The 26,448-nt window shown below is 51.3% G+C and overlaps 9 protein-coding genes and 1 non-coding gene across 10 annotated transcripts; 5 read left to right on the top strand and 5 right to left on the bottom strand.

Moving 5' to 3' along the window:
• Positions 1 to 27: 27 nt before the first annotated feature.
• ASPSYDRAFT_414773 (putative vesicle-mediated transport protein (Imh1)) lies at positions 28 to 3,136 on the bottom strand. Its single transcript, XM_040846289.1, has one exon. It carries the CDS (start codon positions 2,933 to 2,935, stop codon positions 437 to 439), a length of 2,499 nt encoding a protein of 832 aa, XP_040699393.1. The 5' UTR covers positions 2,936 to 3,136; the 3' UTR covers positions 28 to 436.
• Positions 3,137 to 3,456: 320 nt separating this feature from the next.
• ASPSYDRAFT_158506 (uncharacterized protein) lies at positions 3,457 to 4,138 on the bottom strand (the record flags this gene model as incomplete). Its single annotated transcript, XM_040842732.1, has 2 exons — positions 3,457 to 3,915; positions 4,016 to 4,138. Coding segments are annotated over 2 exons (582 nt in total), but the record flags the coding sequence as incomplete, so codon positions are not given.
• Positions 4,139 to 4,668: 530 nt separating this feature from the next.
• On the top strand, positions 4,669 to 9,866 carry nte1 (lysophospholipase). Its single transcript, XM_040840717.1, has 2 exons — positions 4,669 to 5,370; positions 5,459 to 9,866. The coding sequence occupies exons 1-2, from the start codon at positions 4,997 to 4,999 to the stop codon at positions 9,669 to 9,671; spliced, it is 4,587 nt and encodes a 1,528-aa protein (XP_040699391.1). The 5' UTR covers positions 4,669 to 4,996; the 3' UTR covers positions 9,672 to 9,866.
• Positions 9,867 to 9,912: 46 nt separating this feature from the next.
• On the bottom strand, positions 9,913 to 9,986 carry ASPSYDRAFT_t117. Its single transcript has one exon. It is a non-coding gene; the product is annotated as a tRNA-Ile (tRNA).
• Positions 9,987 to 10,551: 565 nt separating this feature from the next.
• On the top strand, positions 10,552 to 13,267 carry ASPSYDRAFT_48796 (anoctamin family protein). Its single transcript, XM_040847707.1, has 5 exons — positions 10,552 to 10,741; positions 10,798 to 10,954; positions 11,017 to 11,305; positions 11,366 to 11,797; positions 11,846 to 13,267. Exons 1-5 carry the CDS (start codon positions 10,660 to 10,662, stop codon positions 13,094 to 13,096), a joined length of 2,211 nt encoding a protein of 736 aa, XP_040699390.1. The 5' UTR covers positions 10,552 to 10,659; the 3' UTR covers positions 13,097 to 13,267.
• Positions 13,268 to 13,490: 223 nt separating this feature from the next.
• ASPSYDRAFT_48792 (putative cell wall organization protein/glutathione transferase (Gto3)) lies at positions 13,491 to 15,142 on the top strand. The gene is made up of 3 exons (XM_040847706.1): positions 13,491 to 13,984; positions 14,065 to 14,529; positions 14,607 to 15,142. The coding sequence occupies exons 1-3, from the start codon at positions 13,586 to 13,588 to the stop codon at positions 14,766 to 14,768; spliced, it is 1,026 nt and encodes a 341-aa protein (XP_040699389.1). The 5' UTR covers positions 13,491 to 13,585; the 3' UTR covers positions 14,769 to 15,142.
• Positions 15,143 to 15,231: 89 nt separating this feature from the next.
• On the top strand, positions 15,232 to 17,215 carry ASPSYDRAFT_48789 (uncharacterized protein). The gene is made up of 4 exons (XM_040847705.1): positions 15,232 to 15,589; positions 15,855 to 15,870; positions 16,008 to 16,300; positions 16,348 to 17,215. The coding sequence occupies exons 1-4, from the start codon at positions 15,536 to 15,538 to the stop codon at positions 16,831 to 16,833; spliced, it is 849 nt and encodes a 282-aa protein (XP_040699388.1). The 5' UTR covers positions 15,232 to 15,535; the 3' UTR covers positions 16,834 to 17,215.
• Positions 17,216 to 17,516: 301 nt separating this feature from the next.
• ASPSYDRAFT_158697 (putative RNA helicase/RNAse III) lies at positions 17,517 to 22,258 on the top strand (the record flags this gene model as incomplete). Its single annotated transcript, XM_040842747.1, has 9 exons — positions 17,517 to 17,621; positions 17,682 to 17,710; positions 17,767 to 17,815; positions 17,878 to 18,130; positions 18,185 to 18,326; positions 18,374 to 18,530; positions 18,618 to 19,456; positions 19,510 to 21,875; positions 21,969 to 22,258. 9 exons carry the CDS (start codon positions 17,517 to 17,519, stop codon positions 22,256 to 22,258), a joined length of 4,230 nt encoding a protein of 1,409 aa, XP_040699387.1.
• Positions 22,259 to 22,338: 80 nt separating this feature from the next.
• Positions 22,339 to 23,959, bottom strand: ASPSYDRAFT_1159424 (uncharacterized protein; the record flags this gene model as incomplete). The annotated part of the gene is made up of 3 exons (XM_040840068.1): positions 22,339 to 23,577; positions 23,636 to 23,871; positions 23,936 to 23,959. 3 exons carry the CDS (start codon positions 23,957 to 23,959, stop codon positions 22,572 to 22,574), a joined length of 1,266 nt encoding a protein of 421 aa, XP_040699386.1. The 3' UTR covers positions 22,339 to 22,571.
• A 270-nt stretch (positions 23,960 to 24,229) lies between these two features.
• On the bottom strand, positions 24,230 to 26,273 carry ASPSYDRAFT_80983 (uncharacterized protein). The gene is made up of 6 exons (XM_040851069.1): positions 25,795 to 26,273; positions 25,468 to 25,750; positions 25,381 to 25,432; positions 24,611 to 25,317; positions 24,358 to 24,566; positions 24,230 to 24,314 (listed from the first exon to the last, which is right to left on the bottom strand). The coding sequence occupies exons 1-6, from the start codon at positions 26,053 to 26,055 to the stop codon at positions 24,288 to 24,290; spliced, it is 1,539 nt and encodes a 512-aa protein (XP_040699385.1). The 5' UTR covers positions 26,056 to 26,273; the 3' UTR covers positions 24,230 to 24,287.
• Between the last annotated feature and the right edge of the window lie 175 nt (positions 26,274 to 26,448).

The following is a 26,448-nucleotide window of genomic DNA, read 5'->3' as shown; positions in this document are numbered from 1 at the left end:
ATGCAGAGAGGAATTGAGTTCTTGCGATCTTGCTCTACCGAGTGAAAATTTATTGGGACACCGGAAACTCGTCCGGACGCCCTGTGACATCGGCTTATGCTCCACCCAACATCGCGATCTAGACCGGAAGAGCCACAGACAATAGTAACCACGAATGCGCTCTGAACTCAGCTCTTTAGGATATAGGCTTCAGTAGAGTCCAAGGATCTCGCATTTCTATCTTGACAAATCACGCTGAAGTCCTTGGTATTGATATATTAAGACAAGAAAGAATTATGTACCCTAAAACATCATCTATAACGCAGGTCTGCTTTGCCAACAGCAGAGGATTATGGCCCAATATCAGACTACTTTGAGGTTATAGCTGCCATCCATTTTTGCTCGTCCGTCCTACGTGAGTCAGTATCAATGTTGAGAAACAGGCTGGAAGGTAAACTCACCGGTCAAAATGCAGAAGCATCCCCAGGACAGGGATCAGTTGCTTCTGATAGTTCTTGTCCTTCTGCTCTAGAAACTGGAGGAGCACGTTCTTGAGATAAATGTAGTCAACACCGCCAGTGGGTGTATCGCTTCTTTGTGTGGATGGGCTGCGCGTCTTCGGGGCCGGAGAAGTCAGCCCTCTCCGGGACCCAGAGTCAATAGATGAGCGTGAGGACTGTGGGTTAGTCCCAAAGCGACCATCGTCGGGGAACATGTTGGATTTGCGCATCTTCTCTAAACGCGCGTTGGTCTGCTCAACCGACCGACGCAATTCAGCTTTCTCTTTTTCCAAGTCACGAACCTGTTTTTCGCTCTCATCCAAGGACTCACGCAATCGAGCCATGGCTTGTTGAACATCGTTAAGCTCCTGGGTGGCCGTCTCTGCCTGTGCTTCGAGATGGTCCCGCCGGCGCTTCCAATCCTTCTGAGAGTGTTCTAACTCTTCCTTGTCTTCTTCTGCACTCCGTAAGCTCTTCTCCAGCTCGCGGAGCTTGGTTTTGAGATCCTCCAATTCGCGAGCCCGACGTCGACCCTGCGCACTTGCTTCGTCCTCGGCGCGGTCACGTTCTTCAATCGCAGCCTCCATTCTTTCCTTGTAGTCGCGGGTCTTAGCATCGGTACGGCCCTCAATTTCATTGAGGAGGCGTCTCATCGTTTCGCCCTCACGGGTTCGTTCACTAAGGAGGCGGTGGGCATCTGCCAGCTCCTCTTCAAGGCTCTCGCATCGCTCCCGGGCCTCCTTCATTTGCATGCCGAGCTCGGAAGCTTGATCGCGCATGCTATTCATCAGGCTTTGCGCGCTTGCGTGTTGAGCCGTCTTCAGCTGCATCTCTTCCCGCAATCCGTCGAGATCCTTGTTTAGTTGAGTGGTCTGTTGCTCGTGCTCTCGTAGTTTTGTTCGCGCTGCCTTCAGCTCGTCCTGGACGTTTGAGAGGTCGGACATAACCTTTTGTTTACCCTCGAGGGCTTCTTGTTTTCTGCTTTCAGCATAACGCAGATCGGACTGTGCGACTGTCAAGTTCTCTTCTGCTTTCAGTCGACTATCCAACTCCTGCTTGATCTTCTGATTGAGAGTCTTGACTTCCGTCTCGCGATCTGAGATCGAAGACTTGAGTGATTTAACTTCTGCCTGCAAGTCGTCGTGTTTGCCTTCCAATGTCCTCAGTTCGGTTGTCTTGCTCTTGAGTTCATCTTTGGTCGACTTAAGCTCCGCACTCTCGCCTCGCAATTTCTTGAGCTCAGGCTGAATCTTTTGGATAGTTTCGCGCAGATCAGTTATATCCTTGAATCTAGTTGTTGCCAGCTGTTGTGCGGCTGAAAGTTCCGTTTCAATAGTCGTGAATTTCACCTTGAGGTTCTCATATTCGCCTTTGAGGTCATTATGGGCCTTCTCGGAGTCTGCTGATTTTGAAGCGGCACCTGCGCGAAGGTCGGTAATCTCGCCCTCCAACTTAGAAATAGTGCCTTCCAAAGCGGTCTTCTCCGCCGTCAATTCCTTGATCTTGTCCTTTGCTTCGACATGCTCTTGGCCAATATTGAGTAGGTCGTCTCGCAATGACTCTATCTCCTCCTTCAGGCCTTCCTCGCCCTTCAGCTTGGAATCGAGACGATCGATGGCCTCTTCTTTCGCCTTGAGTTGTTGCGAAAGGCTCTCAATCTTCTTTTCGAGCTCAGCAAGGGCCGGGCTTGGCTCAGTTGATTGGGATGCTGACTCGATTGGCTCTACATCAGCAGATCCTGTTGGCTTGCTGGTATCCTCACCACTCTTGCCACCCTTCTTCTTCTTGCCCTTCTTCTTCTTTCCGGCCCCCGCAGCCCCCGCGCCTCCTGCAGCGTTCGCGGGTTGTTGTGTAGCTTCAGAATTGTCGATCTTTGGTTCCGGGCTCTGCGATGGTGCCAGGGTCTGTCGAAGCTCCTCGAAGTCTGCCTTCTGGCCCTTCGTAACCTTGTCCTTAGATTCCCGCCATTTGGCATTGCCCTCTAGGTTTTCATCAAGGAAATCGACCACCTTCTTCAGTTTGTCAGATTCTTCCGTTTTCTGACCGATGTCAGTCTTCAAGCTTGACACGGTGTCCTGAGTTTCCTTGAGCTGAGTTCGAAGACTGTCCACTAAGCCTTGCAGCACCCCGAGTCGCTTCTCGTTGGATTCCTTCTCCTGCTTAACTTCTTCCAGTTTTGACGTCAACTCTGCCTGTTGATCAGCGTCTCCAGACTGCTTGGCTTGCGCCTGGAGTTGTTCAATGTTGTCTGCCTTTTGCTTCAAATCAGCCTTCAACTTCTCGACTTCAGCCTTCGTCTCGGTCACGCTTGTTTCCGATGATTCAAGCTTAGATCTAAGGTCATCGATTTCACTTTGCTTCGTAGTCCTAAGGGTGTCCATCTCCGACTCCTGCTTATCCTTGAAGTCACGCAACTCCACCAGCTCTCGCGTAGCGGTCTCAAGGTTCTGGACCATACCCTCAGTCGACTCGCGTGCAACTGACAGATCTCGGTTCAGATTTTCCGCCTGAGTCTTCAGCTTCTCAACTTCTTCTTGTTTATCCTTCAATTCAGACTCGAGACGAGGGATTTCATTGTCAAAAGAGAAGAACTCTTCAGTCTCTTCGTTTTCCTTGGGTGATTCTTTCTCGTTCGATTTGTGAACTTCACTGGCTTTCGATTGTCCTTCATTGGTTGCCTTGAAGCTGTCTAGCTCGTCCCGCGAGGCCTTCTCGGACTTCTGGGCTTCCTCTAGTTTACCCTTGAAATCGTCTCTCTCTGTCGTTATACGTTTGAGTTCCTCCCCTACCAGGTCTCCTTTAAGCGAAATCTGGTTCAAGTATTCGGTGAGTGCCTTGGGGTCTGCAATCGACGTCAATGGCGTATTTTCTCGCAAAGCAGCTTCGAACGGCTCGATGGATAGGACACGAGAATGGGCCGATCGGTATGCTTTCAAAAGTTCTGCATGACAGCGAAATTAGTGTGGCCGATTCAACATCAGGAGTTAGGCAACGACCTACCCTGGTAACGGGTTTCCATTTTGGTAAGCCTTCGCAGCTTCGCTTTCACATCAGGCGGCAGTTCTGGTGTTGCTGGGGCAGAATCCGCCTCCAGCGCACCCTCCTTCCCATTCGTAGCGTTCTCCCCTGGACCCTCGCTCTGTTCGGAATTCTCTCCCTGCGTGTTCTCAGGAGCGCCTGACGACTCCGGCCGAGGAGTGCCCGATCTGCTGGATGAATCATCGTCACCGATTGCAAACTCGGGCTCGAATTCGGTAGGATCTGGTCCCCGCACAGGTGTTCCAGTATTTCGTCGGGGTCTGGCCGGTCGTCTGCCCGGGGACAGGTTGCGGCCAGGGGGGCGGCGTGCGGAGTTGGAGCGAGCGAGGGACTCCTGAGACGATCGCTGTCGAGCCTGCTCTTCAGCGATTCGCGAGTCTATGGCATCGCGGAGACGCTATTCAATGCATTTATCCGTCAGCCCTATGAATCGTAAAGTCTCCTCGGAGCGGAGAAATAGTAGACAAGTAAATATCCGGCTGAGCTAGCGAGTATACCTGAAACATGACGGTGGCGGGCCTGTGGGCCAAGGCCACAGCTAAATCTAATAACGAGGAGCAGAAGAGGAGAAAACGAAATAATACGTATAAAAGCGAGAAGCAGGCGCAAGACAGGAAGTAGGAGCATGGAGCTCGGACGGACAACGATCGAGGGAAACGTGGCCGGGCGGAGAAAGACCGGGGAGCGGCAGAAAATGGATCCAGCCTGATACAAGTCCTCCGTACAGCAGTCAGAATGTTGGCTAGGTATGGTCTAAACTACGATGACCAATTATTTCCCTGCTGATTGAGTGTCATAATGTAACCTGTGAACAACAAAAGAAAACCCTTCAATCACTTACCAAAAGGCGAGCGAACTGGCTGCCGATCATGCGGTAGTCGCATTCTAATGTCCGCTCTGTAGCACGATATATACCGTACCGTATGCTTCCTTATAGGAACGAAAGTGTATGAGTGGGCATAAAGTGTAGTTTGATTTGATTCTGACCATCTACCAATAGTTGAAGCCTTTTTAATGAAACATCCCCTAGTAGAAACAGGAAAAAGCCAAGTTTGAAAGAGTTGCAGTATTTCCTGTTCACTTGCCCGGAAATCATGTGAGGGCGGCAGGTAAAGAAGCTCCCGATCAACAGTGGCTCCTCCATCACATAAACACATCGCGACTCGACTGAGATATGCGGGTGCTTTGACTCGTCTCTTGTAATTTTTTCTCGGCGAACATCTCCGAACTTACCCTTGACCTCGACGACCGTCAGAACCCCCTCCTTGACGAACCCACTTGGGCAGGGGCGTACGCGATCGACAGCCAGCCAACGGGCCATATGCGGGCACGTTGCGGCTCGCTTTGGAGATGGTCTTGTTGTTTGCTCGGCTTCTAAATGGTTGCAGCGTCTCCGGGTGAGGAGTTGTGCTGCCTTGGCTTTGCCCAACTTCCCAGATTAGCGTCGCTCCCCATTGTTATTCAAGGTTGACGTGAGGATGGCCGACAGTGGAGCATCCACTCCTGCGCCTGACCTCCCAGACCTCGACTCTCTACATGCATCTCTGTCCTCCCTTTCCGGCACTCCCCCCTCCGTTCCTGCGGCACCCTCTCTGTCGACGTCGCCTCCCGCCATAACCGCCAGTGTCTCCGGTCTCCCACGCTTTTCAAACCATCTTCCCCCGCCCCCGCTGGTGTCCCTGCCCACTCCTACAACCATGGTGGGGTGGATCGGTTGGGTATTTTCTCTGGTTTTTCAGACCATTCCTAGTGTTTTATACTGGATAATCACCTTCACGACCATCACATTGCCAACATGGCTCTTCACGCTCTTTTCTACGAGCTTGACGTTCACAATGAATTTCACAACACTGTAAGAGCTGCGTCATTAAGCCCCATTCATCAATTGCTGTTTCCGATATAGTTATGGTCCGCTAACGTAAGTACGAATTGTTTACTAGGCTATTGATAGTACTAGCGGTCGTCTCGACCATCAGCTGGTTCATTCGCTACCGGTTCCTAAACATGTACAGCCGCCTACCCCCGGAGCCCCAACGCAAGGAACCGCAACTCGACCTCTTCCCGGACGTGCAGGAAGGCGATTCGAAACCGGGATTGGCCAATTACCTTGATGAATTTCTGAGCGCGATCAAAGTGTTTGGTTACCTCGAGAGACCCGTCTTTCACGAGCTGACACGAACGATGCAAACAAGGAAGTTGATCGCGGGGGAGACTCTGCAACTCGAGGAAGAAAAAGGATTCTGCCTGGTCGTAGATGGACTAGTTCAAATATTCGTCAAGTCTGTTCGGGATGGAAAACACAACCTGAATGGCGAGGTCATCGAGGACTCGTCAGACGAAGAGAGCCAATCTCAAGATGGGAAACAAGGGTATCAGTTGCTTACGGAAGTGAAGAATGGTGCTGCTATGTCATCTTTATTCTCGATCCTATCCCTGTTTACGGAGGACATCCAACTGCGAACCAACGGAGGATCGTATTCGACTATGTCAAGTGTTCAGCCGAGTCCTGCCCGACGACCCGAGTCGTTCCCTGCTAGCCCTGATGGTGGGTTGGGTAGGTCGCCTCCGCCTAGGCCCATGGATTATGAAGACGACAACTCCACTATCAATGGCGACGGTGAATTCTTGCCGTCGGTTCCTCCCCTACACCTACCAGAGAGCCGTGCACTCCCCAAGATTCGGCCCAGAAGCTCGGGGAAGGTGCATTCCGCCCCAAGGAAATCAGTCCACCCAGACATCGTGGCTCGAGCCATGGTTGATACGACGATTGCAATTATCCCAGCGAGTGCCTTCCGGCGCTTGACACGCCTTTACCCTAGAGCTACCGCCCATATAGTTCAGGTAATCCTTACACGACTACAGAGAGTCACATTTGCAACAGCACACTCCTACCTCGGTCTGACAAACGATGTTCTTGGAATTGAGAAACAAATGACCAAATACACAACGTTTGACCTGCCGAATGAAATCCGGGGGGCGGCATTAGATCGACTGAAAGACAAATTCTTGAAAGAAAAGGACCGCTTAGGTCCAGAAGAAGTGACTAAAGGAATTGCGTTACATAACCCTTACGCCGGTAGAAGAGGCCGGTCGAGCAGCTTCCTACGAAAGGAAGCTGTTCTTCAAGAAAAGATGGCGATGACACAAAGACCTATCTCGCTCATAAACCCGGACCGGTCCCCTGGTGGCCGCGGCACAGCGGGGGTTAGTCCTGGGGACCTTCTTTCCACAATCCAACTCTCTCGGTTTGGCCCCAAGCATGATCAATTCGCCACTACTCCTAGACTTCTCTCTCCACTAGCCGACAAAGAGCGCTCACCGATGCGTCGTTCCTCGCTTCAACGGAAAGACTCGGTTGACGAGGATGCTTTATTCCGTGACTCGATATTGGACTGTATTATGAACGGCATTGGCTTGACAGCCAGCTCTCATGATGCGCTCCGCAAAGGAAGTCATGCCTCCGGTGAACTGTCCCCGAAATTGGTTTCATACGATTCACGCCGTCAGAAAGCTGTTTTTAGCAATAACGCATTTGGTTTCATTGATGCCTACGAGGGATCCGGAGATGGTGAAACTGAGTCGATCATGTCTATGTCTGTCACGAGCGCCGGTGGTACATCGCCTATTGTGAATTTGAGGGAAGAGCTTCGTAACGATATAGAGATCGTCTACTTTCCCAAGGGATCAGTTCTTGTGGAACAGGGTGAACGCCATCCGGGGTTGTATTATGTCATAGACGGTTTCCTCGACGTAGGAGTTCAAGTCAACGAAAAGGGAGAGGACCTGGTAGGGACATCGAGGCCTGGCCACTTGCAATTCCAGGAGGAACTATTTCCAACATTGAAACGTACCCAGACAGCTACATCACGCGTGTCTACTGCTGCAGCTTCTACAAACGACCCCAAACGAAAGAGACAGTCCCGAAAGTCCCTCTATATGATCAAGCCGGGTGCAATTCAGGGCTATGTAGGTGCGATGGCGTCGTACCGCTCTTATACCGATGTTGTCGCAAAGACAGATGTCTACGTAGGGTTTCTTCCGCGATTATCTTTGGAAAGATTGGCGGAACGATATCCAATTGCTTTGTTAACACTGGCAAAGAGACTCACAGGCCTTCTGCCGCGCCTGCTTCTCCATATCGACTTTGCTTTAGAGTGGGTGCAAGTAAATGCTGGCCAAGTCATTTATCATCAGGGTGATGAGAGCGATGCTATCTATATCACGCTAAATGGACGCCTTCGGTCAGTTCTCGAGGGAGCAGGAGGCAAAATGACGGTCGTTGGAGAGCATGGGCAAGGTGAAAGTGTTGGTGAATTGGAAGTGATGACGGAGTCGACGCGACCCGCTACGTTGCACGCTATACGAGACACCGAACTAGCTAAGTTCCCTCGGACCCTCTTCAACAGCCTGGCCCAGGAGCACACTGGGATTACAATCCAGGTCTCAAAGCTCATCGCCCAGCGGATGCGGGATCTAGTCGAAAACCCGATGTCCGAACAAAGCACTGAGCCTGGTAATACCGGCAGCGTCAAGACCGCAACGTCAACCCTCAACCTTCGCACTGTTGGAATCCTTCCCATCACGACTGGTGTTCCGGTTGTTGAATTCGGCAACCGGCTCCTGAATGCTCTACAGCAAATCGGTGTCACTGATGGGGTGACATCTTTAAACCAAGCGGCTATCATGAATCACCTTGGCCGACATGCTTTTAGTAGGATGGGAAAGCTCAAGCTTTCGCAGTACCTAGCAGATTTGGAGGAGAAATATGGGATGGTTCTGTACATTGCTGACACCAATGTGAACTCGCCATGGACTCAAACATGCATTAGCCAGGCCGACTGTATCCTTTTGGTTGGCCTTGCAGAGTCGTCCCCAAACGTGGGAGAGTACGAAAGATTCTTACTTGGAATGAAAACGACGGCGCGAAAGGAACTCGTGTTGCTGCATGCAGACAGATATTGCCCTCCTGGCATCACCCGGAAGTGGTTGAAGAACCGTGTTTGGATCAACGGAGGTCACCACCATATTCAAATGGCTTTCCGTCTCACGGCTGAGCCATCGCATCCCCAAACAAAACGGCTGGGTACAGTTTTGAAGCAAAGAGTACAGATTCTCCAGGCCGAGATCCAGAAATACACTTCTCGCCGCATTCGCCAGACTCCACTTTACTCTGCCCAGACACAATTCAAAGGCGACTTCCACCGCTTAGCGCGCCGGCTCTGTGGCAGGGCGGTTGGCCTGGTTCTTGGAGGAGGTGGCGCACGAGGTATTGCTCATGTGGGCGTTATTAAGGCGCTGGAGGAGGCTGGAATTCCCGTTGACATTGTTGGTGGAACATCGATTGGTGCCTTCATTGGTGGTCTGTATGCCAGGGATGCAGATGTTGTCCCAATGTATGGCCGTGCAAAGAAATTCGCTGGGCGCATGGGAAGCATGTGGCGCTTTGCCTTGGATCTGACCTACCCGTCCGTGTCGTACACCACTGGTCATGAATTTAACCGCGGAATATTCAAGACCTTTGGAGATAGCCAGATCGAAGATTTTTGGCTTGAGTTCTACTGCAACACTACCAATATCAGCCGATCCCGAGCCGAGTACCACTCTTCTGGCTATATCTGGCGTTATGTGCGTGCATCGATGTCACTCGCTGGCCTTCTCCCCCCAATTTGCGATGAAGGTAGTATGCTACTCGACGGAGGTTACATTGACAATCTTACTGTAGCCCATATGAAGACACTGGGCGCAGACGTGATTTTCGCCGTTGATGTTGGCTCCATCGATGACAACACCCCACAAGGGTATGGTGATTCCCTTTCTGGTTTTTGGTCAGTCATTAATCGTTGGAATCCGTTTTCTGCGGTTCCAAATCCTCCAACCCTATCTGAGATTCAGGCTCGACTGGCCTATGTCTCTTCTATTGACAATCTCGAGCGGGCCAAGAACATGCCAGGCTGCCTCTACATGCGTCCTCCGATTGACCGCTATGGAACCCTTGAATTCGGCAATTTTGACGAAATCTACCAAGTTGGATATGTTTATGGCAAGGAATACTTGCTGAAGCTCAAGAGTGAAGGATCCCTACCTCTTCCAGAGGAAACCGAAGAAAAGAAAAAACTTCAGCGTACACTGGCACCCCGACGTGCTAGTATATAATCTGGCATGCACACTACAAGAGGTGCACGTTATTCACGATGTTACGAGTTTTATCGGCGCTTGCCGGAGCGATGTGTTTGATGTCAATAGAATACCGTTCTTTACTTGGAAATGTATACACATATGATTCCCCAGATAGTTCTTATACAATACAATTACTTTTCAGTTTAATATGATCGCGTTGATTACCAGAGTGAGACATAATGAAAAGACAAAATTTGGCCAAAAATTAGCAAAAAAATGGTCCCAGAGGGGGTCGAACCCTCGACTTTCGCGTTATTAGCACGACACTCTAACCGACTGAGTTATGGAACCGTGATCTGATTGGTTGGGAGGAAGTTTGTAATAAGAATCACCCATTAATGACATTCTACCAATTCGAGTGGTAGAGTTGTCTTGGCTTCAGTGGAAATTATCTACAATGACCGTTTCATCTGGTTGTACCCTTGTCCCAAACACGACTAAACCCTAAATGTGCCTACAAAGTAGGACTACCATGTTCAGGACGTCCCCAGGGAAGACGTACTCATGATTGTTGGCGGGCTCGTCAATTACGCAAGCACCTGTAGCAGATCGCAACCCGCAGTTGATGAGCGGCGCAGGCAGAAATCTGCAAGGTATTAACTCTCCCAACACGATGACTACCTCAGTACAACCTCCCGGTTTGAGCCGCCACCGAGGTATCTGATATGCTGATCTTGACCCTTGTGAGGTCACTCCATGTCAGATCGGTGGCAGTGGTGGCTGTACAGCATAAACTCGACTGTAGATCTCGATCCACGCTGGTCCCGCGCCAAGCCACCAAGGGCCCAAACCCCGTTGAGCTGCGTGGGACTGGACTGCCGGCTCAGGATGATGACGACACTCTCTCTCCGTTCTCCTTTATTTTTCTCACCCTTCTCGTCGAGACCTGGGCAGACAATCTGTCGGACTTGGACTTCTTCGATTTCCCTAGCCCTGGTTCCTTTCTCGCTTTGATTCTGAATAAATGGCTTCACCCGCCGCCAAGAGCGGCTCTCATCACAGTTTCCATGTGGACTACGTCATTCAATATAGCTATGCCAACAGAGGTGAGGGGTCCGACTGCGATGCGCCGAGGAGCACGATCATTTATTGACTAGGTTAGATCCGTCAAAAGCGTCTCAGGAGCTAGAGCTTCTTCTACGGAAGCTCTGGGAGGTGGGATTGCGAACCGAAGTGAGGCCGGGCGAGGACTCCAACCTGCTCATCTTCGTGCGGGCATCCAAGAAAAAGAGGCTGCGTCGAGCTCTCTACCAGTCCCGGTATGTATATAAATTTAGATTCTACTTCATAAATTGGTCGCTGATGCCTGTTTGCCCGCTAGAATCCGCGATTGGCTCCATGGCGTACGTAGTTCTGAACCCGAGGATGAGTCCTCCGCCGAACCACAGACGGAATCCGAGCGACTTCGCATTATAAACCATATGATAACACTTCCGAATGATATGGGCGGTGCGGGGATCACACCCCGACATGGCCATTGGAAAAATGTGCTTGCGATATTCCCGCTTCATGACGAAGAGAAAAATAAGGAGTACTTGACAGATTGGAGTCAGAAGACGTTCTTGTCTGAAGGCGATCTGGACCATGTACGGGATAAGTTCGGGGAGAGCGTGCGTATTTTTTCGAGATTCTCCTTCCGGGAGCTGTTAACGCTGACGGTTGATTTGCAGATCGGATTCTACTTTATGTTTCTGCAATCGTACTTCAGGTTTCTGCTTTTCCCTGCGGCTTTCGGGTTCTCGTGCTGGCTGTTGTTGGGCTCTTTCTCTATTATATATACCGTGGTCAACTGTCTTTGGGGTGTGATCTTCATTGAGTACTGGAAACGACGAGAGGAGGACCTCAGCTGTCGATGGCAAACTAAGGGCGTCTCCGTTGTTCGAACCACGCGGCGAGAATTTAGGCCGGAAAGAGAGGTTCAAGATCAGGTTACCGGCGAGACCCGCGGTGTCTTCCCGGCGACAACTCGGCTGCAACGGCAGCTTCTTCAGGTTCCTTTTGCCCTGTTCTCAGCTATAGCCCTGGGCGCTATTATCGCAACCTGTTTTGCGATTGAGATATTCATATCTGAGGTGTACACTGGACCGCTCAAGACATACTTGGTAAGTAACGTCGAATCGCTTAGCCCGTTCGACGTGCTGACTTCTTAGGTCTTTATTCCGACTATTCTGCTATCAGCTCTGATTCCAACCATGAGCGGAGTCCTCGTTCAGGTCGCGACGAAGCTTAATGACTTCGAAAACTATGAAACGCAAGCCGCGTATGATACAGCGCTGACTCAGAAGATTTTTGTGATTAACTTCATCACATCGTACCTCCCAATATTTTTAACCGCCTTCGTGTATATTCCATTTGCCAGCCTCATCGTCCCTCACCTCGATGTCTTCCATTTGACAGTGCGACCTTTCGTGTCAAAAGAAAAGGCAACTACCACACGTGGACACTTTACCATCGACCCCGACCGGCTGCGAAAGCAAGTTATCTACTTTACCGTTACGGCTCAAGTGGTCGGACTTGGGATGGAGACTGTTGTGCCATATTTGAAGCAGCGATTCGCTCGCCAGTACAAGGAGTACAAGAAGAAAAAGACTGGACGGACAGACACGGGTCTAGAAAGTGAGACGAAAAGGCCACGAAAGCACTCGTACAGCGACCATCACGACGAGGTTGAATTTCTTACGCGCGTCCGCAAGGAAGCCGACCGGGATGACTACGATGTTACGGATGACCTGCGAGAGATGTGCATCCAATTTGGTTACTTGGCTTTGTTTTCGCCCGTCTGGCCCCTGGTGCCGGTTTCCTTTCTGATCAATAACTGGGTCGAGCTTCGCTCCGACTTTTTCAAAATAATCATCGACTGCAAGAGGCCTACTCCTGTGCGGGTGGATACGATTGGACCCTGGCTGGACACCTTGGGCTTTCTCTCGTGGGTGGGGAGCATCACTAGCGCAGCGCTGGTATACATGTTCAACACAAGCACCCACGGGCCAAGGGGCGAACCCTCGGCGATTAAAGGATGGGCACTTCTGTTGACAATATTCTTCGCGGAGCACCTATATCTTATTGTGCGGTTCGTGGTCCAGACCACAATGGCAAAGTTTGAGCCCCATAATGTCCGCCGCGAGAAAACCGAGCAGTACATGATCCGGAAGCGATATCTAGAGTCGACACTAGGCGCGCGTAGCAGCGATGACGAGGAAGACCTTACCGCGGAAGACGAATCCATGGAGCTATCTGACATCACCCGGAAGTCTCTTGAAGAGGACGAGCGCGCCTGGGCTAAGCATAATACCAACCCGGAGGAGCGGTTCTGGATGAGACAGAAGGGTTGGAGAGAGGCTGTTACGGTGGGGACTTCTATTATTGAAAGCCAGGCGGAAGAATCGAAGAAGGAACAGTGAGTAGCTGCTGATGGAACATACATAAAAACGGTGTTTTGAGCGCTGGCCGGCTGGTTCTTCTTTCCTTGTATAAACGATGGGGTTTGAGTGGCGGCATGCTATTGTTATGCACACTGTTTGTTTACCATTTTTTCAATAGTTTAATCTTAATCCAGTCATTATAAGCTTGTCTTCGTTCTCTTGGAGTAAAACGCAGAACTTGACTTCGGTTGAAAATAGCATTGATTTTGACAGGTGCTCCAACTGCCAGCAAAGATACAAGCAGCCCGAGTATATCAATCTAAATAATGGAAGGGCATATCAGAGATTAGATCGATCTAAGCTCGTAAGTGGGGCAGTGCCTGTCAATGTCATGCTCTGCTCATCCCCCACCCTCCAGGCCCAGGGCGCTGACATCAGCTATTCCTGCGCCAATATATTTATCCCTCCTGCCCACCTCTGTGCGCCGTAGGTATCCTACTCAAACCCGGCTTTAGACACGCAAGCACAATGTCCCAAGCAAACCCCCACCATGAACCCAGCACAGCCGATGGCTGGCACGGCACAATCACCCCAACCGGCCCCTTCAAGCCCCAGCCCGGCCGCTACCACCTGTACATCGGCCTCTTCTGCCCCTTTGCGCACCGAGTTAACTTCGTCCGGCATCTCAAAGGGCTAACAGACATCATCGATATGAGCATCGTCATGCCCTACCCAAAGGGCGATTCAAAGGGATGGCCTGGGTGGAGATTCCCCACTTCGAACGACGAGTATCCCAATGCCACGGTGGACAAGCTCTTTGGCGAGGACTACATGCACAAGATTTATTTTAAGGCTGATCCGGAATATAAAGGAAGGTATTCGGTGCCGGTGCTGTGGGACCGGGAGACCGGGACTATCGTTTGTAATGTATGCACGTGTACTACCGCGTACTGGTGGTAGTACTGCACCTAGGAAAGCCCAAATATAGATACTAAAAGCTGACACAGGAAAGCCTCGAACTGCTTCGCTGGCTCCCATCCGCATTCAACGACCTTATTCCGGAGTCAAAGGCTTCAATCGACCTATACCCAACGCATCTCCGTGACAAAATCGACTCCTTGAGCTCCTGGGTCCTGCCGAACATCTGCAGAGGCGTGTACAAATCTGGCTTCGCCCCGTCGCAAGAGGAGTACGATAAAAACGTCGTCCCGCTCTTCGGATCGCTCAACAAACTCGAGAAGATTGTCTCCGCTAATGGCGGGCCCTTCATACTTGGTCCTGAGATGACAGAGCTAGATATCACTGTCTATGCGACCCTTGTCCGGTTCGACGCTGTTTATGTCCAGCATTTCAAGTGCAATCTGGGTACAATTAGACATGACTATCCGGTTTTGAATAATTGGCTTAAAGGTGTGTATTGGGGAGTCGAGGCCGCAAGAGATTCGACGGATTTTAAGCATATTAAAGAGAATGTGAGTTTATATATATCTCTCTCCGGCCGCGGCTGGGTTAGGTTATTTCCAAGAATCCTTGGGTTAACGAGGTGCAGTATACTAAGAGCCATTACGATATAAATCCCAAGGCCATTACTCCACTGGGGCCTTTTCCGGATGTGGAGGAGGGTGTTGAGCAGGATTGGGGAAAGCTGAGAGTTGGAGAAGTGAGACATCCGGCGGTTCTGGAGTTTGAGAGGACATTGAAGGATGCATAAATAGAAAGGCTTGCACATTAATGGTAGGAAAACAGGATGTTTGATGAAATTGGATGGTTTGCTATTGAGGGTGTCGATAATCTTCACTTGATGTACGAGTTGGCTCCTTGATCCATGGTGGTGAGGCTGATCGGATGTCGGGTGTTAGTAGTGCCGGGATCAATGAATCATTAGTCAGGATCGGAAAATATTAGTCATACCCCGAACTTGGTAGCTTCTCTGCCATGAAGGTTGATGGCATCAGAGGCATCGCAGAGTGGCTTGGAGAGATGGTTAGAGGAAAGTGAGGCGAAGAAAATGCAAGAAACCATCACAGTCCTTTGAGTTGGAGTCCCCAGAGGTGTGCCAGCCACCGAGAGTCCTGACTGCCTGAGGCATCATTCCCGAAGCGGAGGACCCACGTCACGGTCACACACTGTCATTCGCCTTGCCGCTTTCCGCCTTTTCCTTTTAACCCTTCACTCGCCCACCTGCTTACGAGATCAGATCTTCCTCTCCAGCGTCTCTTGTATCTCCATCATTCTTTCATAAGAACACAGTCAGCAGACAGCTGCTCCAACCTGGTCTCCGATATCCATCCCCGGTCCGCCTGCTTACCTCATCCACGCGCTTCTTTGCGTATTCCCCATCCATTCCACCTTTTCCCCTCTCTCGCGAGATCGCGCCGTATATCTTGAGATTCCGCTTCTTGCTGCTTGTCTGGCTCGAATTGACCTGTGGTCTCCTGTCGGGCGCGTCGTTTTGCCATTCATTCTTGTTGTCTCTCCATGCAGCCTGCACTAGCTCCAGCGCCGCATCCAAGCATGCAAACATCTGCTCAGGTAAGCAACTCTATGCCTGTCGCGGTTTGTCATCAGATCGCCCTCTACAGTCAGCTGCCATCGTCTCCATCTATATCCCTCGCGGTATTGACCGTCGCTCGTAATGAGGACGCCGTTCGCCGTCTGGGAGATCGCCACGCGCGACCAGTGCGATGACCTCACCGGCGCGTCTGGTCAGTGTGTTGCGACGGTCGCGTCGAAATGGCAGCTCGACTTATCAAATCACAGTGAAACAAGATATGAAGCTAACTGATGTTTGTTGCAGGACCATGCTGACCAAGGTAAGCCGCGAGCTTTTGTCGCGCACGAAAACTGCGCCCTGGAGGTGTTCCGGAATACCCGGGTTCGGCACGTCGCGACAGTGCCGTTGCGACACCTCCATTTACTTAGCCTCTGCTAACAGTTTTGGCCGGTATAGTGCTCCACGATTCGCTGCTAGCAGCGTCTGCGCACCAGCACTTGTCGCAGCACCCGCAACAACCCCGCCCGCAACAGCCGGCAGCACAACCTCACCACCTACAACCCAATACCACCAGCCCGCGAGACCAGAATAACATTGATCCTGCTATCTCCGGGGCTGCGATGCTTCCACCTCCAACCCAGCAGACTCCACCGCAGACTGAACCGCCTGTTGATGACGAGTCGCCAAAAACGTATGGGAAACGACCGCTATCTACCTCGAAGCGCGCGGCTCAAAACCGTGCCGCTCAAGTACGTGAATCTGATTGGCACCCAAAGAGTTCTACTAACTGGCGCAGAGAGCTTTCCGTCAGCGCAAAGAAAGCTACATCCGAAAGTTGGAGGAGCAGGTGAAAGAGTATGAGGTCATGTCGCAGGAGTTTAAAGCTTTGCAGGCTGAGAATTATCAACTCCGTGAATACATCATCAACCTACAGTCTCGGTTGCTAGATTCGCACGGCGAAGTTCCCGAACTACCAGGAAACATCGATCTCAGCCAACCCCGGGCCGAAATTTCTGTCCCACAGCCCGTTACAAGGCCTACTCAAGGTGGCCAAGCTCCTCAACAAGGCTCGCCCCAGTCTCAAGTGTCTATCGCTAATGATGACATGAACTCATTGAACCGCATAGCGGAGGCGGGACTTGGGATGCGTAAGCATCCGAACGAAGAAGCGTTCCTGAACAACAACTTCCAGCCTCGGCGTGGACGAGGAGAAGAGGGACAAGACTCGTCGGAGCCGACGAAGACGGAGGGACAATCCCATGGGTTGCCGCTCGTATCATGAGTGCCTACCGTCACGACCGAATCGTCTTGTATGAAATACTCCAGCTGTTTTCATTGGCTCCTATTTTCGAGCCCAATTAGCCTCCTTTCTCCTATTATTTTTGAGCGTCTGTTCCTCTTTCCTTGTTTGCTCGAGACTTAATCCTCAAGGTGTATGGCGCAGAATAAGGGTTCTATCCTGGCCAAGGGCGTGGGTGTTGTGTGTTTGTCTGATCGGACATAGGCAGAGATTTCCTTCCTATTTGGATCGAAAGGTTTCTTGTCTCGATGTCCTGGGTTTGTTTTTCAGCAAGTACTTAATCCATAGCGCAGTTCTCAATGAGAGTTCTCTTCGTCTTGTATGTGCATTGGTACTCTGGGCTTAACTGCGATTTACCAGTAATTCTTGACAATCACGACTTGCGCCGGGCAGGAACCGTGACGCATCGCTCTAGCCAGTATTGTTAGTATCTCCACATTTTGATAGTCCTAATGCTGGATATGATCCTGGCCAGGTTCACCTACTTGGAGGCTCAGGAGCTGCCTACGTAGAAGGAATGGACCACAGGATCGGGGGATGGGCTATGATTTGTTTATCAACCCCACCTCTCTCTACCCCACCTCACCTCAACACATCCATCTTTCTCCCATCTTCTACCATGTCATCGGATTTCTTTCACTAATCGGTCACATTCAGCTTCTTTAATGGCCTTTGTCCCGTCGGGGGCCCACCCCGACCCCGGATATCGGGCCCGGAGCTACCAGTTGGAGATGTTCGAAGCGAGCCTGAAGGACAACATCGTGGTTGCGGTATGGAAAGTCATAACACAATAGGACGCTTCTAATTTTTCTTTATTATTTCTTTTTTAGATGGGCACAGGAAGCGGCAAAACACACATGTATGCGCCTTTCTTGATAGGATCAATTTGTGGTGCCGGCTGGCTGACATTGACAGTGCTCTGCTCCGGATCATGCACGAGTTGGAGAACGGCGATGGAAACAAGGTGCGTGTGCCCCAGATTGCCTCATACTCAGACAAACGGGCGCGTTCCCTAATACGAGCTAGTTGATATGGTTCTTGGCACCGACCGTCGCCCTCTGCCTGCAGCAACATCGTGCCATCTCCCAACACATCCCTGCTGCAAAGTCTCGCACGCTCACTGGACTGGACAAGGTTGAGCTGTGGACGGAGCAGGTGATTTGGGACTCTGTGCTGAGTGATATCCAGGTGGTCGTCTCGACCCCTGCTGTACTTCTGGATGCAATGACCCATGGCTTTGTTAGGGTTTCCCGCCTGGGATTAATCATATTCGACGAAGGTTTGTACAGATTTGACAACAAAAAGATGGCAGATTTCTACTAACGCAGATCAGCACATCATTGCACTCGGAATCACCCAGCAAATAGCGTGATGAGATATTTTTACCATCCAACCCGCGCGAAATCTGGCCCGAACGCTGTTCCGCGCATTCTGGGTCTGACAGCCAGCGCTGGTTCTGATCGTGATGAATTACGGTATGTAACACGGTACACTGTGGCCATGCTCTGATCCTGTATTATAGAACACTCGAGGACAATCTCAATTCGGTCTGCACAACTCCCCAAGTGCACCGTCATGAACTGCTTGAGCACACCCATAGGCCCCGGTTGCAGCGTGTCCTATATGCGCCACAGGCAGTCCAAGGTGCTTCGCTCTGCGGCGGAACGGAAAAGGCCCTCGTTGAGGCTTATCAAATGCTGGACATCGAGAACGATCCCTATGTTAAAAGACTTAAAGCTAGCGAGCCACATGGGGTAGCGCTACAGCGGGTGCTCATGACTGGGAACACTTACTGCAGCGAGCAGCTCAAAAAGTTTTATCGCAGGGTTGCCCATATTTCAACTGAGCTTGGGCCATGCGCGGCCGACTACTTTATATGGGAGTCAACTCAGCAGCTCCGTGGGGGTGCTCTCTATACTTCACTCACAGTGGACATGGACGATGAGGAGCGGAAGTACTTGATTGACATTCTGTCAAAACTGCCCGCCCCCGAGTTTAACATCCAATCTACCAATCCTGCAGACTTTCCGGTATCACCAAAATTCGAGGCCCTGATATCCTTCTTGCTCAGTACCGACGAGTCGGGATTCTCCGGGCTGATATTCGTGCAGCAGCGAGCAACTGTTGCTGTCATGGCCCGTCTGCTTTCGGTTCACCCTTCCACCAGGGATCGCTTTCGCACCGACGGATTCATTGGAATGTCAAACTCTACCAAGAAAAACGAAATTTTGGGTGACCTTCTCACGGTGAAGATGCAGCGGGACACATTAGACGACTTTCGAGACGGCCGAAAGAATCTGATTGTTGCCACTAATGTGCTGGAGGAGGGAATCGACGTGAGCGCGTGTAGCGTGGTGGTATGCTACGACAAGCCGCAGAACCTTAAATCGCTTGTGCAGCAACGCGGACGTGCTAGGCGCCAGCACTCGACGTATGCAATAGTTCTCTCTACAGAAGACGATGTTTCCTCGTTAGACAAATGGCACAACGTGGAGAAAGCGATGGAGGAGGCCTACCAAGAGGACAGGAGCCGCTTGGAAGAGCTCCGTGCGCTGGAAACTATCAATGAAGATGTCCATGCACAGTTTGTCGTAGAATCTACAGGGTATGTTTACAACCGATCTACCGATGAGACCACTAATTGAATCAACATTCCAGAGCCATATTAACGGCTGATAATGCTATGCAACACTTATACCACTTCTGCTCTACACTCCCGAGTCAGAGACGCGTTAGAATGAAGCCTGAGTTTACTTTCGAGAGACACGAGGGTGGTGCATTGAAAGGCAAAGTGACGCTGCCCAGCTGCGTAGTCCCATCGGCTAGATGCGCAGAGGGGATTTTATGGTTGAAGACGGAGCGTGCAGCACGAAAGGAAGCTGCTTTCCAGGCGTATAAGGGACTGTACGAGCATGGGCTGGTAAACAACAACCTTCTCCCCCTGACCAAGAGTCAGGACTTTACTAAACGCGATCGTCGTTTGTTAGGACCTATGACAGAGGTTCTAGATCAATATGACGCGTGGGTGGACTGGGCATATGCATGGATGCTACCGAACGTGCATAAAACCCGCGTCACTGTTCGCGTGAACGAAGACGAGCTATATATGAACTTGTTTACCCCGGTTGCAATTCCGCTACTTGAACCCCTCACCCTGTTTTGGGATAGCGAGTCAACGTATACTCTCGAATTCGGAATGGCCGAGCCCATCTCAACGACTGACGAAAGTGTTGAGAGTTTGAGAGCCATCACGGCCCTGTATCTACAAACCACCTCGACAAGATGGTTAGGTGGTAAATGCGACTATACCACATTATTTAGCCCGCATCTGCATCCTGAGGAGTGGATGGCCTGGTTAAGTGAGAATGAAGGGTACGAGCCAGCATCGGAAGTCTTTTGCAGCCAGAGAAGTGCCGACCGCATGGGCATCATCCGAGACAGGTCTCGCTACGACAGTCTGCTATTGCTGAATAGATGGGTCAATGGGAGCGATGGGCTTGAACTCGAATGCGAACCGTTCCCAAAACGAAGGGATCTTCTTCGGCGGCAAACGATCAGCACGAAAGGATATGACAGCGACGAAAGACTCGAAACGCCTACGAAGAGACATAATATTCCTGCCGATCAATGCAGAATAAGCAGACTCCCCGCTAAGGAAGCTGTATTTGGTCGGTTCATTGCTGTTATCATTGACAGACTAGAGGCCGCGCTGGTCGCGACCAAGTTATGCGAAACGATTTTACGAGATATACACTTTAACGAGCTACGACATGTTATCACCGCGATCACAACACCCGCCGCTGAGGGGCCAACGCACTACCAACGCTATGAGTTCTTCGGTGATACGGTTCTCAAATTCACTGTTGCCTCCTCGCTTTACCACCAACATCCGAACTGGCACGAAGGCTATCTGGCCAAAGGCCTGCAAGCGATCGTCGAGAACCACCGTCTGGCCCGCGAAGCAGTTGACCGTGGCCTTGGATCTTTTATCATCAGCAAAAAGTTTAACGCGCGCAAATGGTCTGCTCCGTTGATTTCCGAAAAGCTGGACACGAGCCGAGATAGGCGAGAGATGTCCACAAAAGTCCTCGCCGACGTTGTCGAGGCGCTTATCGGCGCTGCATACATTGATGGAGGCCTTGCTAAAGCGCAGGCGTGCATTTCCCACTTTCTCCCAGAGGTTCAGCTCCAAATACCCAGGCCTGATTGTAGCGCCATGTCTCAGGACCAAGACCACAAACCACATCTTATCCAGCAGGAAAGCCTCGAGGAGAAGATCGGCTACGCCTTCAATGACAAACCTCTACTCATGGAAGCTCTTACTCACGGCTCGTGCCAGCACGATGCTTCAACGCAGTCCTACCAGCGGCTTGAGTTCCTTGGCGACGCTGTTCTCGACATGCTCATCGTGGACACCATCATCGTGCATCCTACCCAACTTCCACAGGGAAAAATGACCAAGATCAAGGCTGCCGTTGCGAATGCCAGCCTCCTTGCCTTTTTATGTATGGAGTTCTCCTGGCCAATGCCATCACGCCGCCCAACAACCGTTCCCGGAGCAGAAGTCGGAATGGAGTCAACAGAACACGCATCAAAAACACTCCACTTATACACCTACCTCAGACACTCCCCCGGTACACCTCTCATAACCAATAATGCAAATTTAGACTCCCCCTCTAACACTGCTCTGAACCGCTACACAACTCTCCGCCCCGCAATCCTGCACTCCCTCCGCACCTCAAGAACCTATCCCAGGGAGCTCCTCTCCGCTCTCAACCCCGATAAGTTCTTCTCCGACATCATCGAGTCAATAATTGGCGCCATATTCGTCGACTCAGGAGGAGATCTAACTCCATGCCGCGAGTTTATCCACCGACTAGGCCTGCTGCAATACTTGGAACGCATCCTTGACGACAACATCGACGTGGAACATCCAATGCAGAAGGCACAAATGGGTCTGCAAAGAGTTGCGAGTAAGGCTGGATCACAGTGGAAGTTCAAGTTTTACACCGTTAGGGTATTGGGTTCGGCGCGGGAGCACAAACGTGTTTATAAGGTCGTCGGTGGCGATGTGGTTGCGGATGTCGACGCCGACGCGGTTGAAGGCCGGAATGGAGATTTGGATCCATCTAATCCTGGTCCTAGTTCTAGTTCTGATTCTGATTCTGACTCTGATCCCGATGTCGACTACAGTGCGGGCCCGACGTATACGTGCACGATTCCAGTGAATGGCCTTGGGTTTGATGTTGAAGAGGTTGTTGTGACTGGGCGTCTGAGCAGAGAGGATGCGGAGGTTCGGGCTGCTTGTGTGGTGATCGAGTTACTGACGCAGAAAGGAGTGATCATTGAGGCAGATGATGGAGCGGGAGATAGAGAAGAGGAACTGGAACAAGCGGAGGTCGCATGATAGATTGATGTATTTAGCGGTTTTCGGTATTTTGGTCTACGAGTTTCGATGAGAAAGTGAATAGACCGCATAGACTCTTCTATGGATAAGTTTCTCGACGCCACCTTCAGGTTGGCGTTCAGGGACAGTTCTACTGTGCGTAACAGACGAATTTCGAGCGATGGAGATCTCAAACCAGCTTCACTGGCATTCAAACACAGAAACGCTTCAAGTATAGATACCGTGGTGTTAAAAGGTGAAAACAAACTCAAAAAAACATAAAGGAAAATTCCGCCGGTTCCAGTTGGCCCCCGGGATTTGGTAATGGATTCAACTACCCCTTCCGTCCACGTCGCCTCGTCGCATTTTGCGATCTCGTTTTTGGCGCTGACACTGGCACTGGCTCAGGCTGCGCCTCCTCTTCATCCTCCTGCGCATCCCCCACTTCTTCGCCGTGCGTTTCCGCACCAGACGAACTCCCCGATTCGACCTGATCCTGGTCCTCCTCCTTCGTCACAATAACACCGTCATCGGTTCCTTCGGCCGTAGACACCGAAGAGGGGTGTTCGACGTCTGCCTCTGTATCAGAAACGGCCTCTGCAGGACCAGACCCAGCCTTGATATCAGCGAGGGCCTTCTTGGCCGCGCTTTCCTCGCCGTTCCATGCACCGCAGCCCCCGCACCGCCAGCGGCCGAGTTCCTCAAGGGTTTTAATTCCCGGTGGTGCTTGGCCGTTCACGAGTCGGCATGACGAGCAGATCAACACAATCCGGTTCTTTGGTTGGGTTTCGTCTTCGCCGAGGAGGACGTCTAGAAGGCGGTCGTACCAGTGGGATTGCTCGATGTATTGCTGTGAGGTGGGGAAGGCATTCGGTGCGAACCCGGGCTCGTCTAGCCCGGGTGGAGGCGGGGGAAGAGGCTTTTCAAATTGCTGCTGCTGCTGCTGCTGCTGCTGCTGCTGTTGTTGCTGTTGTTGCTGGGGGTACGGTGAAGGTGGTAGCTCCGGTTGTGGAGGTGCAGGTCGTCGGATATTCGCAGTAGGTGGGGGAGGGAGACCAGTTCTCTGAACTGGAGGTTGTTGCTGCTGCTGCTGTCCCGACGTCTTGCGTTTCCCCTCCGACTTGGGTTTCTGATCGCCGTTTTTCGACCGCCCTTGTCCTTGCTTGGGGGAATCGCCAGCGTACTTCTCGAGCAGCTGCTGCGTGGAATTGTACTTCGTAGCGACCTTGAGCTTCTCGATTGTTTCGTCGCGCTGCTTCTGGAGGCCGTCGAGGTAGCGATTGGTGTTGTTAATCCGGTACTCAAAGTACTTGCTTCCTACTGTGCGGACTGCATAGATGCTGGTTTTGTTATTAGTGGGCTAATGCAGACACGATTGTATTGTAGTAGCGAACGTACATGACGGGTCCGCCGAGGATAGCGGCATATTCCTTCACACCCCAATTTTGCCATCCTAGCACGAGCGCGAGAATAACGGTGTAGAGAAGGTAGATGAAGGAGGTGTAGAGGGTCCAGAGGGCCTTGAAGCGGCGGGCATGCTGGCGGTGAAGGTCGAGGCGGGAGGTGGCACGTGTGATTTTGGTCGAGAGAGTGGAGAGGGTTTTTTCGAAGGAGGCGGGGGAGTTGTCTTCGCCCTGCGCGATTATACATGAGTCGTTTGAGCTTATACAAGGGCGTGGATGCCTTGTGGTTTCTTACCCCGAACGGCCAGAGGGACACCATGACGTGTACAGAAGGAGCTTGGTATGTAGGGAAGGAGAGTTTCTGGTGAGAGAACGACGAGACTAGGTCATTTCGGAAACATAGAAAGGGTCGGGGGTTGACTCCCGGAGACAAAGGAAGAACGAAGCAGAAAAGAGCGACGGGAGAGGGGTGAGTTGGACTGTCGAGAGTTTGGGAATCTGGACGTGAAAGTGAAAGTGACGCCTGGAGCTAAGGTGGAGCGGCCCAATGCGGGAGTTTGATGCCTGAGGCAGGTTTTACGTCAGAGGTCTCTGATTGGGTCAACATACAACTATATAAACTATACAACTCTTAACTACACCCATTGCTAAACAGTATACCGGAACTGAGGGTTCTAGGATAATTAGTTGAGTTCTCCGATTATGTGGATTACTTACTGTCTTGTCGGTCAAGTCATCTTCATACGCATGCTCGAATCCTTCGAGAACCCCAGTAGCGTCCCTGCGACGATTATCCCATAGGCAGACCATGCGGTAGACGAGCACCAGAACTGCAGCAACAAAAGTGGTCACAACGGTGACGATAAATCCCGGAACATAGCGCGGATAATCCTGTTCTTTGAAACACAGAGGTCCCACAAAATTGCCTACGCAATCAGCTACATTCAATTTGATCATTAAGGGAACATACCAAGACAGTAACCGATATAGAGTCCCGAAGAAGAAAGGGACCGTTTTGTGTAGCCTGCAATGTTGGCAATCTGCAGGCCCATGAGCACCGCATAGCCCGCGCCCATCGTCGGCAGGATGTAGCAGGCGAAAAGAAGACCACCGGTTTCATTGAGAGGGAGGAGCAGTAGAAGCAATGATGCAACCATGGTAACCAGCAAACACCCAATTACTAGCCATGAACGGATGTTCTTGGTAGTGAACTTGTAGGAGAGGTACGGCATGAGAAGCATCATGCTTCCAGCATAGAAGCCCGAGGGAATGACCAGGAGGAGGGAATGAAGAGTGCTGAAGCCGAAGGAATTGATGATGATTGGAGTAAAGGTAGATATCGGTGCATTAGCAATCATGGAAAGGAAGGCCGTGAAAAATACCAGCCAGAATTTCGGATCCAGCAGTAATTCGACGACCTGGCCCATCTTGAAGTGGGTATTGCGAACACCAGAGTTGTTGGTTCGTAGACGAGCGACTAAGATGTAGCGCTCACGATCAGTAAAGCTGCGGGCACTCACGGGGTCAGGTGGAAGAACGAAGTTGAGGATCATTCCCCATAGTATGGTGAGGGCGCCGGCGAAGAGATACATGTACTTCCAGGAGGAGAGCGAGCCCTTGATGTGGCCGAGACCGTAGTTGATGAGAGGCGAGAAGATGCTGACGTATCCGGTGCAACTGTACCATACTGTTTGGGGCTGTCAGCATGAATCATTAAAAGATAAAATAAGGAAGTAAGACTTATCCCATGCGAAGAGCTTGTTCGTTTTTCTTATACCAGCCACCCTGTCCACTTCAGTATCGCGTCTCCTATAATGGGATATGTACGAACCACAATCATCATAAACATCGGACTGATGCCGCTTTCCAACACGCCTAGGAAGAAGCGTTGGGCATACAAAGACTGATAGTTGTGACACACCGGTGTCAAGATCAGACAAATCCCCCAAATTGTAACGATGAGCGAGGCCACATGGTGGATAGGGTATCGCTGCGCGAGAGCCATGGTAGGGTACGCGCCGATAATAAACCCTAGATAGAAGATGGCCGCGGACATAGCATAACGGTTACCGATAAGCAGACCCAAGTCTTCACGCAGTCCGAATAAAGCCTGAGCTGTCAGCAGCCGTGGAAACAAAGGTTAGGGCTACGTACAGCCTGAGACAGCATGGCCTTGTCATAGTACTGCAGTCCATATGTCATGCATAGCAGGGGTAACAGACGCCAGTCAACTTTCCGGACCAGACGCCTTTCATCGTTGGGCTCCCACGACTCTTCGCCGGTGTAGCCGGCCAGCACTTTCATCGCCTCATCGGTGTGGGTGGTGTCGATCTCCTCAGGGGCGGTCTTTTCAATATGGTCAACATTGTTTTTCTTGTCCTTCTCAGACTGGCTGTCCTGGGTAGAGGTGTCCATGTCAACAAACGAGGCCTAAGATGCAGTACAACGGTAATAGGGGCAGCCCATATGAGAGGAGAGTAATGGGCCGGGACGGGATGGGGAATTTTATAGGAACAAGGATATGAGGTCTTGACATCCAGCTGGACTCAATGATCGCTACAAAGAGGAATCCGGGGAAGTGTCATGGACCCGCCAAAGCCACGAGGAGATTGCTGGAGCCATGGAACTATCCCCAGCTCCTGCTAGGTTTCGGCCTGCGTATTGATATTACAGCCGGTATAGCGTACTAGCCTACCAGTATTGACATTTAGTTCCATCTTAGTCCCGATTCCCCACACGCCAGAATGTGGAGGCCGGAGCATTGCCGAGCTGCGGCCTGTCATAATATGTCCAGGAGCTCGACACTGT

Source organism: Aspergillus sydowii (genome assembly GCF_001890705.1).
Source record: "Aspergillus sydowii CBS 593.65 unplaced genomic scaffold ASPSYscaffold_11, whole genome shotgun sequence".
NCBI lineage: Eukaryota > Fungi > Ascomycota > Eurotiomycetes > Eurotiales > Aspergillaceae > Aspergillus > Aspergillus sydowii.
This window is presented reverse-complemented; position numbering and strand designations above follow the sequence as displayed.

Bases quoted from the DNA above. Each gene is read 5' to 3' on its own strand.
- ASPSYDRAFT_414773 (XM_040846289.1), bottom strand. From the start codon at position 2,935: ATGGTCCAGAACCTTGAGACCGCTACGCGAGAGCTGGTGGAGTTGCGT.
- nte1 (XM_040840717.1), top strand. From the start codon at position 4,997: ATGGCCGACAGTGGAGCATCCACTCCTGCGCCTGACCTCCCAGACCTC. The intron at 5,371-5,458 runs GTAAGAGCTGCG...ATTGTTTACTAG, and splicing joins ACAATGAATTTCACAACACT to GCTATTGATAGTACTAGCGG.
- ASPSYDRAFT_48796 (XM_040847707.1), top strand. From the start codon at position 10,660: ATGGCTTCACCCGCCGCCAAGAGCGGCTCTCATCACAGTTTCCATGTG. The intron at 10,955-11,016 runs GTATGTATATAA...TTTGCCCGCTAG, and splicing joins CGAGCTCTCTACCAGTCCCG to AATCCGCGATTGGCTCCATG. The intron at 11,306-11,365 runs GTGCGTATTTTT...GTTGATTTGCAG, and splicing joins GGGATAAGTTCGGGGAGAGC to ATCGGATTCTACTTTATGTT.
- ASPSYDRAFT_48792 (XM_040847706.1), top strand. From the start codon at position 13,586: ATGTCCCAAGCAAACCCCCACCATGAACCCAGCACAGCCGATGGCTGG. The intron at 13,985-14,064 runs GTATGCACGTGT...AAGCTGACACAG, and splicing joins CCGGGACTATCGTTTGTAAT to GAAAGCCTCGAACTGCTTCG. The intron at 14,530-14,606 runs GTGAGTTTATAT...AACGAGGTGCAG, and splicing joins TTAAGCATATTAAAGAGAAT to TATACTAAGAGCCATTACGA.
- ASPSYDRAFT_48789 (XM_040847705.1), top strand. From the start codon at position 15,536: ATGCAGCCTGCACTAGCTCCAGCGCCGCATCCAAGCATGCAAACATCT. The intron at 16,301-16,347 runs GTACGTGAATCT...TAACTGGCGCAG, and splicing joins CTCAAAACCGTGCCGCTCAA to AGAGCTTTCCGTCAGCGCAA.
- ASPSYDRAFT_80983 (XM_040851069.1), bottom strand. From the start codon at position 26,055: ATGGACACCTCTACCCAGGACAGCCAGTCTGAGAAGGACAAGAAAAAC. The intron at 25,433-25,467 runs GTACATATCCCA...GCGATACTGAAG, and splicing joins GTTTATGATGATTGTGGTTC to TGGACAGGGTGGCTGGTATA. The intron at 25,318-25,380 runs GTCTTACTTCCT...AGTATGGTACAG, and splicing joins AAGCTCTTCGCATGGGATAA to TTGCACCGGATACGTCAGCA.